The sequence below is a fragment of the Rhinoraja longicauda genome, chromosome 36 (assembly GCF_053455715.1).
Source record: "Rhinoraja longicauda isolate Sanriku21f chromosome 36, sRhiLon1.1, whole genome shotgun sequence".
Taxonomy (NCBI): domain Eukaryota; kingdom Metazoa; phylum Chordata; class Chondrichthyes; order Rajiformes; family Arhynchobatidae; genus Rhinoraja; species Rhinoraja longicauda.
The window spans coordinates 16280366-16299669 of record NC_135988.1 but is presented as its reverse complement, the minus strand read 5'-3'; the positions used below and the strand labels follow the sequence as shown (position 1 = coordinate 16299669).

Genomic DNA, 19304 nt, shown 5'->3' with positions numbered 1-19304 from the left:
GGGTGTGTGTATGTGCGTGAGTGTGTGTATGTGTGTGCATGAGTGTGTGTGTATGAGTATGTGTTTGTGAGAGTGTGTTTGCGTGTATGTGTGTATGTGTATGTGCATGTATGAGTGTCTGTGCATGTATGTGTGTGTATGTATGTATGAGTGTGTGTGTATGAAGTGTGTGTGGGTGTGTATGGAGTGTATGTGTATGGAGTGTGTGTGTATGGAGTGAGTGTGCATATACGAGTGTGTGTGTGCGTGTGTGTGTAATGGCATGTGTTTCAGTTGTGCACAGGCTGTGGGTAGTTGTCCATAAATAATAAACACTTAAGAGAGGCAGGAAAACAAAACACTCTCCTTTCAACAGCACTCTTCAAAATGTCAGCAGATGCAGATATATTTCACAGCCAATCCTTGAAGTGTAGTCACTGTTGCGATGGGCATTGCAAGCTTCTGTCGACAGCGATGAGGTAGTTATCTCCCACACCGGCTTCAACACTGATCCCCGGGATCAGTTGCAAGCAGGGAGAGAAGGCAATGACGTTGCAGATGAGCGATGGGGCGCAGGCTGGGAGCCCGATGGTCAGGGCATAATCTCTGCAGGTGACCCAGACTGGCCATGTACTGAGTAGCAGGAGGATGCAACCCCACAACACGTTGTACGGTGGCTCAGCGGTAGAGCTGCTGCCTCACCGCGCCGGAGACCCCGGTTCGATCCTGACCACGGCAGCTTGCCGCCCAGCGGTATGAACATCGACTTCTCCAACTTTAGATAGTTCCTCTGTCCCTCTCTTCCCCTCCCCCTTCCCAGATCTCCCTCTATCTTCCTGTCTCCACCTATATCCTTCCTTTGTCCCGCCCCCCGACATCAGTCTGAAGAAGGGTCTCGACCCGAAACGTCACCCATTCCTTCTCTCCTGAGATGCTGCCTAACCTGCTGAGTTACTCCAGCATTTTGTGAATAAATACCTTCGATTTGTACCAGCATCTGCTGTTATTTTCTTATATTATATATTCTGACTACGGGAGCTGCCTGTAAGGAGTTTGTACGTTCTCCCAGTGACCACGTGGGTTTTCTCCGGGTGCTCCGGTTTCCTCCCACACTCCAAAGACGAGTGGGTTTGTAGGTTAATTGGCTTGGTAAAATTGTAAATTGTTCCTAGTGTGTGTAGGATAGAACTAGTATATGGATGATCGCTGATTGGCGCGGACTCGGGAGACTGAAGGGCCTGTTTTGCACATTATCTCTAAACTTAAACTAAACTAAATTTGGCAGTAGACTGAACGACAACCAGAGTCTGGAATCTCTTGTGCAGGAACCCAAGGATCCTGATTTAGTTTAGTTTAGTTTAGAGATACAGCGAGGAAACAGACCTTACCTTACGGCCCACCGAGTCCGCACCGAACCAGCGATCACCTGTACACAAGCATTTTCTTACACACCAGGGACAATTTACAATTTTACCAAAGCCAATTCACCTACAAACCTATACGTCTTTGGAGTGTGGGAGGAATCTGGAGCGCCCGGAGAAAACCCACGTGGTCTCAGGGAGAACGTACAAACTCTGTACAGACAGCACCCCGCGGTCAGGATCTATATATTTTTATTTAGAGATACAGCGCGGAAACAGGCCCTTCGGCCCACCGAGTCCGCGCCGCCCAACGATCCCCGCACATTAACACTATCCTACACACACTAGGGACAATTTCTACATTTTACCCAGTCAATTAACCTACATACCTGTACGTCTTTGGAGTGCGGGAGGAAAACGAAGATCTCGGAGAAAACCACGCGGGTCACGGGGAGAACGTACAAACTCCGTACAGACGGCGCCCGCAGCCAGGATCGAACCTGAGTCTCAGGCGCTGCATTCACTGTAAGGCAGCAACTCTACCTCTTTGGTGACCCACGGACTATCCTTGATTGGACCTTGCTGGCTTTACCTTGCACTAAACGCTATTCCCTTATCATGTATCTGTACACTGTAAACAGGGTGATCGTAACCATGCGTTGTCTCTCCGCTGGCTGGATAGCAGGCAACAAAAGCTTCTCACTGTACCTCGGTACACGTGACGATAAACAAAACCGAACTCACCCCTCTGCCGTGATGGGATGGTGATGTGCAGGAAAGAACTGCAGATGCTGGTTGAAATTGAAGGTACACAAGTGCTGGAGTAACTCAGCGGGACAGGCAGCATCTCTGGAGAGAAGGAATGCGTGACGTTTCGGGTCGAGACCTTTCTTCAGACTGTTCCTTCTCTCCAGAGATGCTGCCCGTCCCGCTGAGTTACTCCAGCAGCCATTTTGTGTCTGCCATGGGACTGCGATCGCTGGAGGGGTTTCTGTGTGAGTGGGGCAGCCAGGGTTGCCAACTGTCCCCGTATTAGCCGGCGAAATTGGTTTGAACCGTACGGGACCGCCCTTGTCCCGTATTAGTATAGGGTTGCCAACTTCCTCGCTCCCAAAGAAGGGACGTGGAGGCAGTGGAGGCCAATTCTCTGAATGCATTCAAGAGAGAGCTGGACAGAGCTCTTAAGGATAGCGGAGTCAGGGGGTATGGGGAGAAGGCGGGAACGGGGTACTGATTGAGAATGATCAGCCATGATCACATTGAATGGCGGTGCTGGCTCGAAGGGCCGAATGGCCTCCTCCTGCACCTATTGTCTATTGTCTATTGTCTATTGTCACCGCCCCACTCCCCGCGTGACCTCACCCAGCCAGCGGCCACGTGCGGAAGCCATTAGTGGAGCGGGAGCACGTGGCCGCTGGCTGTGTGAGGTCACGCGGGGTCCGGGGCGCGGGGCCGTGACGTCACCCTTTGTCCCGTATTTGGGATTTGTGAACGTTGGCAACCCCCGGGGCAGCTGGGGCTTCACGTACAGAGATATTCCCTCGCGGATGCTGACCGCCCCTTTCTCCTTCTCTCCCCCCCCCCCGCAGGAATGGAGGCAGCGGGAGCGCGGGGCAACCAGTGCCTGGACGCGGCCAAGGCCTGCAACCTGAACGACACGTGCAAGAGGTACCGCTCCATCTACATCTCCACCTGCGTCAAGCGCGTGTCGGTCACGGACGCCTGCAGCCGCCGCCGCTGCCACAAGTCGCTGCGGCAGTTCTTCGACCGCGTGCCGGCCGAGTACAGCTACCGGCTGCTCTTCTGCTCCTGCAACGACCCGGCCTGCGCCGAGCGACGCCGACAGACTATCGTGCCCACCTGCTCGTACGAGGGCAAGGACAAGCCCAACTGCCTGGCACTGCACCAGACCTGCAAGACCGACCACGTGTGCAGGTAAGGCCGTCGCGTGGGAAGGATGTCAGGCAGTGACTAGTGGGGTACCGCAAGGCTCAGTGCTGGGACCGCAGCTATTTACAACATACATTAATGACTTGGATGAAGGGATTAAAAGTACCATTAGCAAATTTGCAGATGATACGAAGCTGGGTGGCAGTGTGAACTGTGAGGAAGATGCTACGAGGTTGCAGGGTGATTTGGACAGGTTGTGTGAGTGGGTGGATGCATGGCAGATGCAGTTTAATGTGGATAAGTGTGAGGTTATCCACTTTGGTGGTAAGAATAAGAAAGGCGGAGTATTATCTGAATGGTGTCAAGTTAGGAACAGGGGACGTACAATGAGATCTGGGTGTCCTAGTGCATCAGTCACTGAAAGGAAGCATGCAGGTACAGCAGGCAGTGAAGAAAGCCAATGGAATGTTGGCCTTCATAACAAGAGGAGTTGAGTATAGGAGCAAAGAGGTCCTTCTGCAGTTATACAGGGCCCTAGTGAGATCGCACCTGGAGTACTGTGTGCAGTTTTGGTCTCCAAATTTGAGGAAGGATATTCTTGCTATTGAGGGCGTGCAGCGTAGGTTTACTCGGTTAATTCCCGAAATGGCGGGACTGTCATATGTTGAAAGACTGGAGCGATTAGGCTTGTATACACTGGAATTTAGAAGGATGAGAGGAGATCTTATCGAAACGTATAAGATTATTAAGGGGTTGGACACGTTAGAGGCAGGAAACATGTTCCCAATGTTGGGGGAGTCCAGAACAAGGGGCCACAGTTTAAGAATAAGGGGTAGGGCATTTAGAACTGAGATGAGGAAAACCTTTTTCAGTCAGAGAGTGGTGAATCTGTGGAATTCTCTGCCTCAGAAGGCAGTGGAGGCCAATTCTCTGAATGCATTCAAGAGAGAGCTGGATAGAGCTCTTAAGGATAGCGGAGTCAGGGGGTATGGGGAGAAGGCAGGAACGGGGTACTGATTGAGAATGATCAGCCATGATCACATGAATGGCGGTGCTGGCTCGAAGGGCCGAATGGCCTCCTCCTGCACCTATTGTCTATTGCAGTGGGGACCCAGCCTGCACCACGAGCCAGGTCTACCGACCAAATATCTGCTGATCATTAAAGGATTGGACACGCTAGAGGTAGGAAACATGTTCCCAATGTTGTGGAGTCCAGAACCAGGGGCCACACAGTTTAAGAATAAGGGGTCGGCCGTTTAGAACTTTTTCACTCAGAAAATAACTGCAGATGCTTGTACAAATCAAAGGTATTTATTCACAAAATGCTGGAGTAACTCAGCAGGTCAGGCAGCATCTCAGAAGAGAAGGAATGGGCGACGTTTCGGGTCGAGACCCTTCTTCAGAGAGTTGTGAATCTGTGGAATTCTCTGCCTCAGAAGGCAGTGGAGGCCGACTCTCTGGATGTTTTCAAGAGAGAGTTAGATAGAGCACTTAAAGATAGCGGAGTCAGGGGGTATGGGGAGAAGGCAGGAACGGGGTACTGATTGTGGATGATCAGCCATGATCACATTGAATGGCCTACTGCACCTATTGTCTATTGTCTATTGTAATGTTTTATGTTTTATTCTTAATTGTCTACTGTATGTCGTGTTGTTACTTGCGAGCGGAGCACTAAGGCACATTCCTTGCAGTACATACGGCCAATAAAATGTATTCAATTCAATTCAAAACCCACACCCTCCACCAGTGGGAGAGTCTAGGACTAGAGGTCACAGCCTAAGAATTAAAGGGCGTTCCTTTAGGAAGACGAGGAGGAATTTCATCCTGCCAAGACCCTCCATTGTAATGTTTTATGTTTTATTCTTAATTGTCTACTGTATGTCGTTAGGAACAGGGGACGTACAACGAGATCTGGGTGTCCTAGTGCATCAGTCACTGAAAGGAAGCATGCAGGTACAGCAGGCAGTGAAGAAAGCCAATGGAATGTTGGCCTTCATAACAAGAGGAGTTGAGTATAGGAGCAAAGGGGTCCTTCTGCAGTTGTACAGGGCCCTAGTGAGACCGCACCTGGAGTACTGTGTGCAGTTTTGGTCTCCAAATTTGAGGAAGGATATTCTTGCTATTGAGGGCATGCAGCATAGGGTTACTAATTCCCGAAATGGCGGGACTGTCGTATGTTGAAAGACTGGAGTGACTAGGCTTGTATACGCTGGCTCGAAGGGCCGAATAGCCTCCTCCTGCACTTATTGTCTATTGTCTATTGTCAATGAGTTGTACATGGATCATCTCAGCTGATCCATGTAGAGGCAGATTCCGAGAATTGCTGGCCATCACAGTATTACTTCTAACAGTTTAGAAGAATGAGGTGGGACCTCATAGAATAGTGAAAGCTTTGGATAGAGTGGATGTGGAGAGGATGTTTCCACTAGTGGGAGAGTCTAGGACCAGAGGTCACAGCCTCAGAATTAAAGGGCGTTCCTTTAGGAAGGAGACGAGGAGGAATTTCTTCAGTCAGAGGGTGGTGAATCTGTGGAATTCATTGCCACAGAAGGCTGTGGAGGCCAAGTCAGTAGATATTTTGAAGGCAGAGATAGATAGATTCTCGATTAGTGCGGGTGTGAGAGGTTATGGGGAGAAGGCAGGAGAATGGGGTTCGGTGGGAGAGATAGATCAGCCATGATTGAATGGCGGAGTAGACTTGATGGGCCGAATGGCCTAATTCTGCTCCTATCACTTATGATCTCCTGAGGCATCTCCCCCGATCAGTGACCGTTCACCAGGTCTGGCGTGTGGGTGGCATGGTGACGTCTCGGTAGAGTTGCTACTTAGCAGCACCAGAGACCCGGGTTCGATCCTGACTACGGGTGCTGTCTGTACAGAGTATGCACATTCTCCCTACGACCGCGTGCGTTTCCTCCGGGTGCTCCGGTTTTCTTCCACACCCCAAAGACGTGCGGGTTTGTAGATTAATTGGCTCCTGTAAAATTTGCAAAGTGTCCCCTAGTGTGTGTAGGATAGTGCTGGCGTACGGGACGATCGCCGGGCGGCATGGACTTGGTGGGCCGAAGGGCCTGTTTCCGCGCCTTATCTCTTAAAGTCTATAAGGCCTAAAGTCTCCGTCAGTAACCACGGCCAGACTGAAGACAAGCTTCACGACTTCCCCGACACTGACTCGAAGGACACAGAAAGCATTTGGTGTCTTGTCCTTGTGAACTCATGTGGATGATGGAGAGAGAGAGAGAGAGAGAGAGAGAGAGAGAGAGATGGAAATAAGATGCAGATGAAATCAGATTGCAGAAATAAAACCAAGGCTGACTAGTCTTTTTATAGCCTCCCACTCTCCATCCCGAGCTGTGACAGTAATTGGATATTTTAAATTACTGTTCTGCCATTATAATTTAGTTACATCTTAGAGAGAGACAAACTCAAATTTGAATACAGCTGCAGACACAAAGTGCTGGAGTAACTCAGCAGGTCAGGCAGCATCTCGGGAGAGAAGGAATGGGTGACGTTTCGGGTCGAGACCCTTCTTCAGTCTGATGTCAGGGGAGGGGATGGGAGAAAGATAGGATATAGTCGGAGGCAGGAGGAATGGTGGGAGAACTGGGAAGGGGGAGAGATGGAGAGAGAGGGAAAGCAGGGGCTACCTGAAGTTGGAGAAGTCAATGTTCATACCGCTGGGGTGTAAGTTGCCCAAGCGAAATATGAGGTGCTGTTCCTCCAATTTGCGCTGGGCCTCACTCTGACAATGGAGGAGGCCCAGGACAGAAATCGCATACAGCTGTGTGTTTTTCTATTCAAACATCTGGTATTGAAAGTTCAGGAACAAACTCTGATGGGTCATTCTGCTTAGGCAGCCCTCCTCTATTGATGAGACTTCATGCGCCCCAGTTTTCAGCCTCACCCCATCTCCCCGCACTGACGCACTGACCCACAGTCTGAGGGAATTACTGTTATTTGGAATAGGGGGGCGCACAGTGGCACAGCTGGTATAGTTGGTGCCTAGCAGTGCCAGAGACCCGGGTTTGATCCAGACCTTGCGTGCTACCTGTCTGTGTGGAGTTTGCATGTCCGCCCATTGAGCGCGTGGGTTTCCTCCGGGTGCTCCGGATTCCTCCCACATCCCAAAGACGTGCGGGTTTGTAGGTTAATTGGCCCTCTGTAAATTGCCCCGAGCGCTTAGGGAGTGGATGCGAAAAATAGAATAAGGTTGAACTAACGTGAATGGGTGATGGGTGGTTGGCGTGGACTCAGTGGGCCGAAGGGCCTGTTTCCGTGCTGCAGCTCAAAACTGTCAGAAGTAGAGCCTCGACCCGAAACGTCACCCATCCCTTCTCTCCCGAGATGCTGTCTGTCCCGCTGAGTTACTCCAACATGTTGTGTCTCTTAATTAGCTGGACAGGAGTACAGATTGGAACGATGAAGAAAGCGAATGGTATGTTGGCATTCATAGCGAGGGGATTTGAGTATAGGAGCAGGGAGGTTCTGCTGCAGTTGTACAGGGCCTTGGTGAGACCGCACCTGGAGTATTGCGTACAGTTTTGGTCTCCTAATCTGAGGAAAGACATTCTTGCCATAGAGGGAGTACAGAGAAGGTTCACCAGATTGATTCCTGGGATGGCAGGACTTTCATATGAAGAAAGACTGGATAGACTCGGCTTGTACTCGCTGGAATTTAGAAGGCTGAGGGGGGATCTTATAGAAACTTACAAAATTCTTAAAGGGTTGGACAGGCTAGATGCAGGAAGATTGTTCCTGATGTTGGGGAAGTCCAGAACAAGGGGTCACAGTTTAAGGATAAGGGGAAAGTCTTTTAGGACCGAGATGAGAAAGTTTTTTTACACACAGAGAGTGGTGAATCTGTGGCATTCTCTGCCACAGAAGGTAGTTGAGGCCGGTTCATTGGCTATATTTAAGAGGGAGTTAGATGTGGCCCTTGTGGCTAAAGGGATCAGGGGGTATGGAGAGAGGCAGGTACAGGATACTGAGTTGGATGATCAGCCATGATCATATTGAATGGCGGTGCGTACAGGCTCGAAGGGCTGAATGGCCTACTCCTGCACCTATTTTCTATGTTTCTATGTTTCTATGATAATAATTGAGGTATCAATGATAATATGTGGAAATACTTATTGCAGCATACATTGGTATGGAGACAGTGTGGATTTGACACATTACAAAGATGTTTTACCCATTAAGGAATTGAGCAAACAGTTAAATGCAATTGCAAGTCAAATGCAGGGCCTTGCACTGCACAGTTAAAATGAACAGAAAGGCATTTCTGATAAATAATTAAACTCTCAGTGTCCAAAATGTTTTAATCAGCCACAGTTCATTAAAATATCCTGGGCTGGTCTGGCAAATAATTAGAATTATTCTGCCAAAGGGCCTACGTTGACATAAGAAATGTTCTTCTCTCTGTAGGAACTGCTTGGCCTGCTGAATGTTTCCAGCATTTTCTGCTTTTATGTCATAGTCCCAGCATCTGCAGTACATTGACTTTTATTTCCAGTAAATAATCAAACAAAATCATGTAACGCTGAACTGCATGTCAAAAGATTGGAATATGAGAAAGTAGTTTAGAGACACAGCGTGGAAACAGACCCTTCGGCCCACCGAGTCTGTGCTGACCAACAATACAATACAATACAATACAATACAATACAATACAATATATCTTTATTGTCATTGTACCCAGGGGTACAACGAGATTGGGAATGCGCCTCCCATACGATGCAATAATTTAAGTAATTAACAGCAACCCAACGAAACGAAACAATTGTAACAGTTTTTAGACAGGGTAAAGTGCAAGTTGATCTATGCGTTGTGGCCATCCGGCTCAGCAGGACCGGTTCATAGCAGCTATGGCCCTGGGGATGAAGCTGTTCCTGAGTCTGGAGGTGCGGGCGTAGAAGGCCTTGTATCGTCTGCCCGATGGAAGGAGTTCGAACAAACTGTTGCAGGGGTGTGAAGAGTCTTTGGGGATGCTGGTGGCTTTTCTGAGGCATCGTGTGTTGTAGATGCCCTCCAAGTCTGGTAGCTGTGTTCCGATGGCCCTCTGATCATACACTAAGCACTATCCCACACATTAGGGTCAATTTACAATCTTTAAAGATTTTTACTGAAGCCATTTGTCCTACTAACCTGCACGCCTTTGGAGTGTGGGGGGAGACCAGAGCACCTGGAGAAAACCCCCACGCTCACAGCACCCGGAGTCAGGATCGAACACAGGACTCTGGCGCTGTGGGGCAGCAACTCTACCACTGCGCCACCGTGCCATCCCTTAAATTGCAGATTAAACTCTGGTTTTGAAACGTACTTTAACATGCCACCCATTTGAAGTTCTGCTCTAATTATAATCCTGCTGTAATTATAGAAAGCCCAACCTAAACTCGTAGCCACCAGGACTGAGGGTCCCTCAGGTTAATTCCCGGAATGGCGGGAGTGTCGTATGTTGAAAGACTGGAGCGACTAGGCTTGTATACACTAGAATTTAGAAGGATGAGAGGAGATCTTATCGAAACGTATAAGATTATTAAGGGGTTGGACACGTTAGAGGCAGGAAACATGTTCCCAATCTTGGGGGAGTCCAGAACAAGGGGCCACAGTTTAAGAATAAGGGGTAGGCCATTTAGAACTGAGATGAGAAAAAACTTTTTCAGTCAGAGAGTTGTGAATCTGTGGAATTCTCTGCCTCAGAAGGCAGTGGAGGCCAATTCTCTGAATGCATTCAAGAGAGAGCTAGATGGAGCTCTTACGGATAGCGGAGTCAGGGGGTATGGGGAGAAGGCAGGAACGGGGTACTGATTGAGAATGATCAGCCATGATCACATTGAATGGTGGTGCTGGCTCGAAGGGCCGAATGGCCTCCTCCTGCACCTATTGTCTATTGTCTATTGAAGGGAATGCCACGTTAGGTTTAAGCTCGGTTAGTTGGCTTCTGTAAAATTGTCAAGTGCCCCCTGGTGTGTAGGATAGTGCTAGTGTACGGGGTGATCACTGTTCAGCGCGGACTTGGTGGGCCGATGAGCCTGTTTCCACGCTGGGTCTCGAAAGTCTAAAGCCTAAAATAAAACATCTCTGAAGGTTGTAAAGACACCCGTGAGGCACACGGTTTATACAGCAGATGCAAATGTGACCCAATTCAAATCAAAAGAGACTCTTGCATTTTGACAATGCCTTTGACTCCTATTTCAGGACATTCTTAGGTCCTATTCAGCCATCGAGACACTGATGCAATGTATGGCGACATTAACATTGTCCCACACAGCAGTCTCCCACAACTGCAAAGTGACAATGACCAGAGGCAGATCAATAGACAATGGACAATAGACAATAGACAATAGACAATAGGTGCAGGAGGAGGCCATTCGGCCCCTACTGATCATTCTCAATCAGTACCCCGTTCCTGCCTTCTCCCCATACCCCCTGACTCCGCTATCCTTAAGAGCTCTATCTAGCTCTCTCTTTAATGCATTCAGAGAATTGGGCTCCACTGCCTTCTGAGGCAGAGAATTCCACAGATTCACAACTCTCTGACTGAAAAAGGTTGCAGATAGTGGAGAGTTTAAATAAAAGCATGGAAATGCTGGAAATACTCATCAGGTCAGGCAGCATCCGTGGAAAGAGAAGCAGAGTTCGTGTTTCGGGTCAATTACATTTTATCGTTCAGTTTAGAGTTTAGAGATACAGCGTGGGAACAGGCCCCCTGAAGGAGGTTCTCGACCCGAAATGTCACCTCTTCCCATCCATCTGCTCTGTGATGAATGTGCCAGTGCTTCTTTCACACCCCACCTTGTCATGCCTGAAGATGCTGCAGCCTCAAACATCGAACAGGAAAGGCCACTTCTCATCAACGCATTTTTTCTGTTTGTATTTTAAGAGGAAAGGGGCAGATGGAGTTAGTTTGACGCTCCACGAGGGCAGGCACCTCACATTGTGTGGTGCTGCCGATGGAGAGTATTGGAAATATCGGCCTACAATTCTGTCTTCCACTCTCCAAATGCGATTGGAACCAACAGCCTTCGGCCTGAGACGGGGGGTAAAGTCACTCAGCCGGGAAAGAAAAGCAGAGGTGATTAAGTAGAGATTTACAATACCACTGAATGTGCCAATCTACAGTATATCTACACCGATCAACCAAAACATTATGACCACTGACAGGCGAAGTGAATAACATTGATTATCTTGTTACAATGGCACCTGTCAAGGGGTGGGATATATTAGGCAGCAAGTGAACAGTCAGTTCTTGAAGTTGATGTGTCGGATGCAGGAGAAATGGGCAGGAGTAAAGACCTGAGCGACTTTGACAAGGGCCAAATTGTTATGGCCAGACGACTGGGTCAGAGCATCTCTGAAACGGCAAGGCTTGTGGGGTGCTCCCGGTCAGCAGTGGTGAGTACCGACCGACAGTGGTCCGAGGAGGGACAAACCACAAACCGGTGACAGACAGGGTGTTGGGCGCCCAAGGCTCATCGATGCGCGAGGGCAACGAAGGCTATCCCGTCTGGTCCGAACCGACAGAAGGTCGACTGTGGCACAAGTCACAGAAAACTTTAATGGTGGTCACGGGAGGAATGTGTCACAATACACAGTGCATCGCACCCTGCTGCATATGGGGCTGCACACGGAGGACCAACAGCATATTAGGCAGGTGGTCATAATGTTTTGACTCATCAGGCCATAATGTTTTGGCTGATCAGTGTATAGCTCGTAGGATCTCCGTTGAATTTCTCCTTGACATTGACATACAGGGCCATGTGTACGTGTCAAATCCTGACTGACAAGAAATCCTCCTCTCTACTTCTCTGGTTAAATGGGAGCAGAGGCTTTTGCGCAGCGGTTTAGTGCGATATAGGATTCAAGTGTGTGCTTGGAGCAAGTCGGGCAAATTAAGCAAATGAGACAAGTAACGGGACTGGAGTGTGCAGAGGTGGCGTGGAGAAACCCATGGCTGTCTTTTATTCAATGGCTTTTGTACATAAACAACTCCTCAACCCTTCGGAAGACCTCTGAACCCTGAGGCCTTGACACAATGAATGAATTCTCCCACTGACAAATTGTTCTCAGTGTAGAGTCTGTGACAGTAGATAACTTTGAACTGTTTAACCTTGAACCGTATGCACAGCATTGTGGACATCCTGATACATGATCATTGTTTTCTTTTACAACTGTCAAGCTATTGTAGAGCCAACTGAACAATGACATTCCCCGCCACTGATACTTTGAATGGAGTGTTAGCTTTCACAAAACCAGATGCACAAAAGGACTCGGCCAGCTCTAATTGAACCAGGATTGTTTGAATGTTCATTTGTCCGGCTCCATAGGTTAGTTAACAGTTGAGCTAGAGTCAAACCCTTCGGCCCAACTTGCCCACACTGACCAACACGTCCCATCTACACTAGTCACACTTGCCTGCGTTTTGCCCATATCCTTCTGAACCCGTCCTATGGGGAGAAGGCAGGAACAGGGCACTTATTGAGAATGATCAGCCATGATCACATTGAATGGCGGTGCTGGCTCGATGGGCCGAATGGCCTCCCCCTGCACCTATTGTCTATTGTCTATTGTCTATCCAAACACCTGTCTTATTGCTCCTTAAAAGTTGCGATAGTCCCTGCCTCAACTACCTCCTCCGGTAGCTCGTTCCATACACCCACCACCCTCAGGTTACCCCTCAGATATCTATAAAACCTTTCCCCCTTCACCTTAAACTTAGCGGGAGTTTGGTTGGGCACCCAAGGGAGACTTCAACCCGATCTGCCCAACTCTCCTCATGCCGGCCGTCCCACCGATCAATCTGTGAAACCTTCACCACGCCCAGTGGACGACAACTATAGGGGGAGAAATAGACCAATTCCTGACGTGGTCCCAGCAGACATCAGTATAAATGGAGTAAAGTGCCTCCGATCCTGTACTCAATTCCTCTTGAAATAAAGATCAACGTTACTTGATCTAACCCAATGATTTTATTTTATTTGAGTTTAGAGATACAGCGCGTAAACAGGCCCTGCGGCCCACCGAGTCAACACTGACCAGCAATCCCCGCACACGTACACTATCCTACACACACTAGGGACAATTTACGATCACACCAAGCCAATTAGCCTTCAGACCTGTACGTCTTTGGAGTGTGGGAGGAAACCGGAGGTCCTAGAGAAAACCCACGCAGGTCACGGGGAGAACGTATAAACTATGTACAGACAGCACCCGCAATCAGGATCGAACCTGGGTCTCTAGCGCTGTAAGGCAGTAGCTCTACCGCTGCGCCACCATGCCGCCCTTGTGCAGAGGACTCCAAAGGAAGGTTAAACACCAACACCCGAAACCTTCACGTTTTTCACATCATATTTTCCCTGGGTTTCCCCTCTCATAATCATAAGTTCATTTGGAATAGTAGAATTAGGCCATTCGGCCCATCAGGCCTACTCCGCCATTCAATCATAGAAACATAGAAACATAGAAAATAGGTGCAGGAGTAGGCCATTCGGCCCTTCGAGCCAGCACCGCCATTCATATGATCATGGCTGATCATCCGAAATCAGTACCCCGTTCTTGCTTTCTCCCCATATTCATTGATTTCGTTCATGGCTGATCTATCTCTCCCTCCAAAACCCCATTCTCCTGCCTTCTCCTCAGAACCTCTGACACCCGTACTGATCAAGAATCTATCTGTCTCTGCCTTAAAAATATCCACCGATCCATTATGCTCTGTGCCTTCTTTACATTTCCCTCACAGCCCACACTGCCATCTTATCATCGGCAAATCTGGAAATATCGCAGTTAATCCCCCCTCACTGAAGCCATTGATGTGAACGGTGAACAGCTGAGGGCCAGAACTGATGGCTGTTGTATCTCACTAAACCCACCCTGCTAGTATAAGAAAATAACTGCAGATGCTGGTACAACTTGAAGGTATTTATTCACAAAATGCTGGAGTAACTCAGCAGGTCAGGCAGCATCTCAGGAGAGAAGGAATGGGCGACGTTTCAGGTCGAGACCCTTCTTCAGACTGGTCTAAACGCTCCCTGCTGAATGACAACTGACCCCTGTATTCCTCTCTCTGCGTTTCCACCATTAACCAGCCTCCCAACCCACTCAGCTGTCTTGACCAAAAACACTGTGCACTCTAATTTTACTGAACAACCGCTCGTATGGCAGCTTACCAATGGCGTTCTGAAAGTCAGGATATCAAGCAGAGGCACACAAGACTGCAGATGCTGGAATCTGGAGCAAGGAAGAATCTGATTGAAGAACAGAGCACCAGATTATTTTATGCAATATCTCGACAGCTTCACCCTTATCTTTTCTCCCAGTTACAATCTCAAAACAACTTCAAACATAATTTCCCATTCATAAATCCAAGTCGGCTCTGCCAAATCCGATTAATATTTTCCAAATGGCTTGTTACTGTTTCCCTGCTAACATATCCCGACAGCTTCCCAATCACTAACTGAGGGCTAACTGGTCTCCTGGTTCCTTGATTCCCGCCGGTCATTGTTCCGAGGTTTAGTTTAGAGATACGGCGCGGAAACGGGCCCTTCGGCCCACCGAGTCCGTGCTGACCAGCGATCCCCGCACACTAACACTACCCTACAAACACTGGAGTGGGTTTACATTTATACCAAGCTAATATAACCTGCAAACCTGCATGTCTTTGGAGTGTGGGGGGGGGGGGGGGGGGAACCAAAGATCTCGGAGAAAACCCACGCATCATATCATATCATATCATATATATACAGCCGGAAACAGGCCTTTTCGGCCCTCCAAGTCCGTGCCGCCCAGCGATCCCCGTACATTAACACTATCCTACACCCACTAGGGACAATTTTTACATTTACCCAGCCAATTAACCTACATACCTGTACGTCTTTGGAGTGTGGGAGGAAACCGAAGATCTCGGAGAAAACCCACGCAGGTCACGGGGAGAACGTACAAACTCCTTACAGTGCAGCACCCGTAGTCAGGATCGAACCTGAGTCTCCGGCGCTGCATTCGCTGTAAAGCAGCAACTCTACCGCTGCGCTACCGTGCCGCCCATGTCACAGGGAAAATGCACAAACTCTGTACAGACAGCACCCATAGTCAGGATCAACCCCTGTTCCGGGCTTACGTCCGTGCCCGCGTGTCCCTGGAGAGGGAACACACGGTGTCCACAGGGACTCTGGAGGCTGGTCCGGGAACGCTGGTCGCCGCGGGGGATTGAATGTATTGTTGACAGAGATGGCGGGATTTTAATGTGATAATTGTTTAATTTGTAAACTGCCGATACAGGCGGCTTTTGTTTGATCACATTTTGCTTAGTATGTTTGTATGTTTTTCTTTGGAATAAAACTTTTATATATAAAAGATAAAAAAAAAAAAAAATAATAAAATAGTCAGGATCAAACCCGGGTCCTTGGCGCTGTAAGTTGTGTGATTACATTTTCTATCTTCTAGTTTGTCAGATCGAAGAGCAGTTTGGAGGATCAGAAGCAGGTTCTGCACAGGTTGCCATAGTGATGGAGTCATGCAGCACGTAAACAGGTCATTAGGCCCAACTTTCCCATGACCGACTAAGATGCCCCTTCTATACTAGTCCTGCCTGCCTCGATTTGGCCCATAGCCCTCTAAACCTTTCCTATCTACGTACCTGTCCAAATGTCTTTTTAATGCTACTATAGTCCCTGTCTCAACTACCTCCTCTGGCAGCTCGTTCCATACACCCACCACCCACTGCGTAGAGAGGTTGCCCCTCAAGTTCCAGTTAATCTTTTCCCCTCTCACCTTAAACCAATGTTCTTGTGTTTCATTATTTCTAAACAGAAAAAAACTTTTTCAGTCAGAGAGTTGTGAATCTGTGGAATTCTCTGCCTCAGAAGGCAGTGGAGGCCAATTCTCTGAATGCATTCAAGAGAGAGCTAGATAGAGCTCTTAAGGATAGCGGAGTCAGGGGGTATGGGGAGAAGGCAGGAATGGGGTACTGATTGAGAATGATCAGCCATGATCGCATTGAATGGCGACGCTGGCTCGAAGGGCCGAATGGCCTCCTCCTGCACCTATTGTCTATTGTCTATTCATTCTCCTACTGTTGATAAAAGACCCCATCTATTCCCCTCATGATCATATACACTCCTGTATGATCGCGCTTCAACCTCCTGCACTCAAAGGAATAAAGTCCCCTCCTGCCCCACCTCTCCCTCGTGCCAGCTCAAGCCCTCAGGTCCTGGGAACATCCCTGTAAATCATCCCGGCGCTCTTCCAAGCTTGACAACATCCTTCCTCCAGCAGGGCGGCTAAAACTGAACACAGTGCGCCAACAACACTGTGTGCAGGTTCCGGGGAGTTATCAAGTTGCAGTCCCATTAATTTCTCCAGGTCTTATCTCCCTCAGCCCTTCGGTCATTTCTACTCTGGAGCGTACGGCTCCCACCACTGATTAATTCTCCCAGCAGTCAGAACGTTTGGGTTCACTTCACCAGAAGTGCCCAAAGCTTCACTCCGTTTAATTCCTCAGAGTCCACCTGAAGAACTCTGGCAACTGAAGCACACACAGTTGAGCTTCAGTGCACACATCCAACTGCAACGTTTTAAGGGTTTCAATGAAGATACCAAATGCCACAGTTGCGAGCTTGATATATAACAGGCAACTCGTGTTATTCTTTTCACTTTGGCATTTGATTTTTGATATTATTTCATGTAACGGGGAGAAATAAAACCATGATGGGTTGAAGTATTTCGAGAGGCATTATGTAGGAGATTTCCACATGAAACGCAAGAAATTGCGTAGAGTTGTGGACGTACAGTAGCCCAGACCATCACGCAAACCTACCTCTCTTCCATTCAGTGGTGCAGGAAGGAACTGCAGATGCTGCTTTAAACCAAAGATAGACACAAAATGCTGGAGTAACTCAGCGGGACAGGCAGCATCTCTTGGAGAGAAGGAATGGGTGACGTTTCGGGTCAAGACCCTTCTTCAGATCATGATCATTATCCAACTGAGTGTCCCTCAGGGTGAGTGGGTACATTGCTTGTCTTCAAAGATTCAGGGACAGTTTCTTCCCAGCTGTTATCAGGCAACTGAACCATCGTACCAACAACCAGAGAACCAGGGCGGCACGGTGGCGCAGCGGTAGAGTTGCTGCCTTACAGCGAATGCAGCGCTGGAGACTCAGGTTCGATCCTGACTACGGGCGCCGTCTGTACGGAGTTTGTACGTTCTCCCCGTGACCTGCGTGGGTTTTCTCCGAGATCTTCGGTTTCCTCCCACACTCCAAAGACGTACAGGTTTGTAGGTTAATTGGCTGGATAAATGTAAAAATTGTCCCTAGTGTGTGTAGGATAGTGTTAATGTGCGGGGATTGCTGGGCGGCACGGACCCGGTGGGCTGAAGGGCCTGTTTCCGCGCTGTATTTCTAAATCTAAATCTAAATCTAAACAGTACTGAACTACTATCTACCTTTTTGGTGACAATGAGGACCATCGTTGATTGAACTTGGCTGGCTTTACCTTGCACTAAACATTATTCCCTTATGTGTCTATACACTATAAATGGCTCGATTGTAGTTTAGTTTAGTTTAGAGATACAGCGCGGAAACAGGCCCTTCGGCCCACCCTGTCCGCGCCGACCAGCGATCCCCACACATTAACACTATCCTACACACACTGGGGACAATTTACAATTATACCAAGCCAATTAACCTACAAAACTGTACGCCTTTGGAGTGTGGGAGGAAACCGAAGATCTCGGAGAAAACCCACGCGGTCATGAGGCGATCGTACAAGCTCTGTACAGACGGCACCCGTATTCAGGATCGAACCCGGGTCTCTGGCGCTGCAAGGCAGGGACACGACCGCTGTGCCACCGCGCCGCCCAAATCACGTACTGTCTTTCTGCTGACTGGATAGGACGCAGCAAAGGCTTTTCACTGTACCTCGGTACAGGTGACAATAAGCTCGAGTGAAGTGAATAGTGTTGTACCGTTGGCCTGGTAACTCGGAACTCTCGTGTTGGTGAATGTTTTCCCAGCGAGTACTTGTTTGCAGACTGCTAAATGGAGTGACAGCTTGCCTCTGAAGCTTAACCACGCAAAGATATTTGGCAGAAATTAATTTGACTTTGGAATCTTGGAAGCCCAAAGCACGGTGTCCACAGTTGAGTTAATGGGCCTTCTAGCCAACAGATTGAGTCGAGCTCAGTACTGGCACCAGGTTGTACTTTAATTGCACTGTGCAATTGCATAACAGCATGTGAATGATGTACGGTGAATGTGTTAGTGGGATATATCAAGAATAGTTAGCCATGCTTATCAAATTGGTGGTAATCAGTTCTGCAGCCAAGGTAATTGGGAACTTGCTACCTTGGCTGAAAAATGCTAAAAAAACAATCAAGCTCAGGAAACATTTTGTGATTTACCATCAACAAGTATTTCCCTAGATTTTGCTTAAAACTAATCTGAATGTACAGTATGTAGTTATCTACTTGATTTCCTAGTCACCAGTGTATCATATCGGTTAATTCCCGGAATGGCGGGACTATCGTATGTTGAAAGACTGGAGCGACTGGGCTTGTATACTCTGGTGGTAAGAATAGGAAGGCAGAGTATTATCTGAATGGTCTCAAGTTAGGAAAAGGGGACGTACAACGAGATCTGGGTGTCCTAGTGCATCAGTCACTGAAAGGAAGCATGCAGGTACAGCAGGCAGTGAAGAAAGCCAATGGAATGTTGGCCTTCATAACAAGAGGAGTTGAGTATAGGAGCAAAGAGGTCCTTCTGCAGTTGTACAGGGCCCCAGTGAGACCGCACCTGGAGTACTGTGTGCAGTTTTGGTCTCCAAATTTGAGGAAGGATATTCTTGCTATTGAGGGCATGCAGCGTAGGTTTACTAGGTTAATTCCCGGAATGGCGGGACTGTCATATGTTGAAAGACTGGAGCGACTAGGCTTGTATACACTGGAATTTGGAATGATGAGAGGGGATCTTATTGAAACATATAAGATTATTAAGGGGTTGGACACGTTAGAGACAGGAAACATGTTCCCGATGTTGGGGGAGTCCCGAACAAGGGGCCACAGTTTAAGAATAAGGGGTAGGC

The 19304-nt window shown here is 48.4% G+C and overlaps 1 protein-coding gene across 1 annotated transcript in view; it reads left to right on the top strand.

Annotated features, from left to right (window-relative positions):
- The window catches only part of gfra2b (GDNF family receptor alpha 2b), a 158942-nt gene that overhangs the window by 74740 nt on the left and 64898 nt on the right, over positions 1–19304 (top strand). Inside the window, 1 exon segment of the mRNA XM_078429022.1 lies at positions 2930–3275. Within this exon segment, the coding sequence (XP_078285148.1) occupies positions 2930–3275 (346 nt within the window).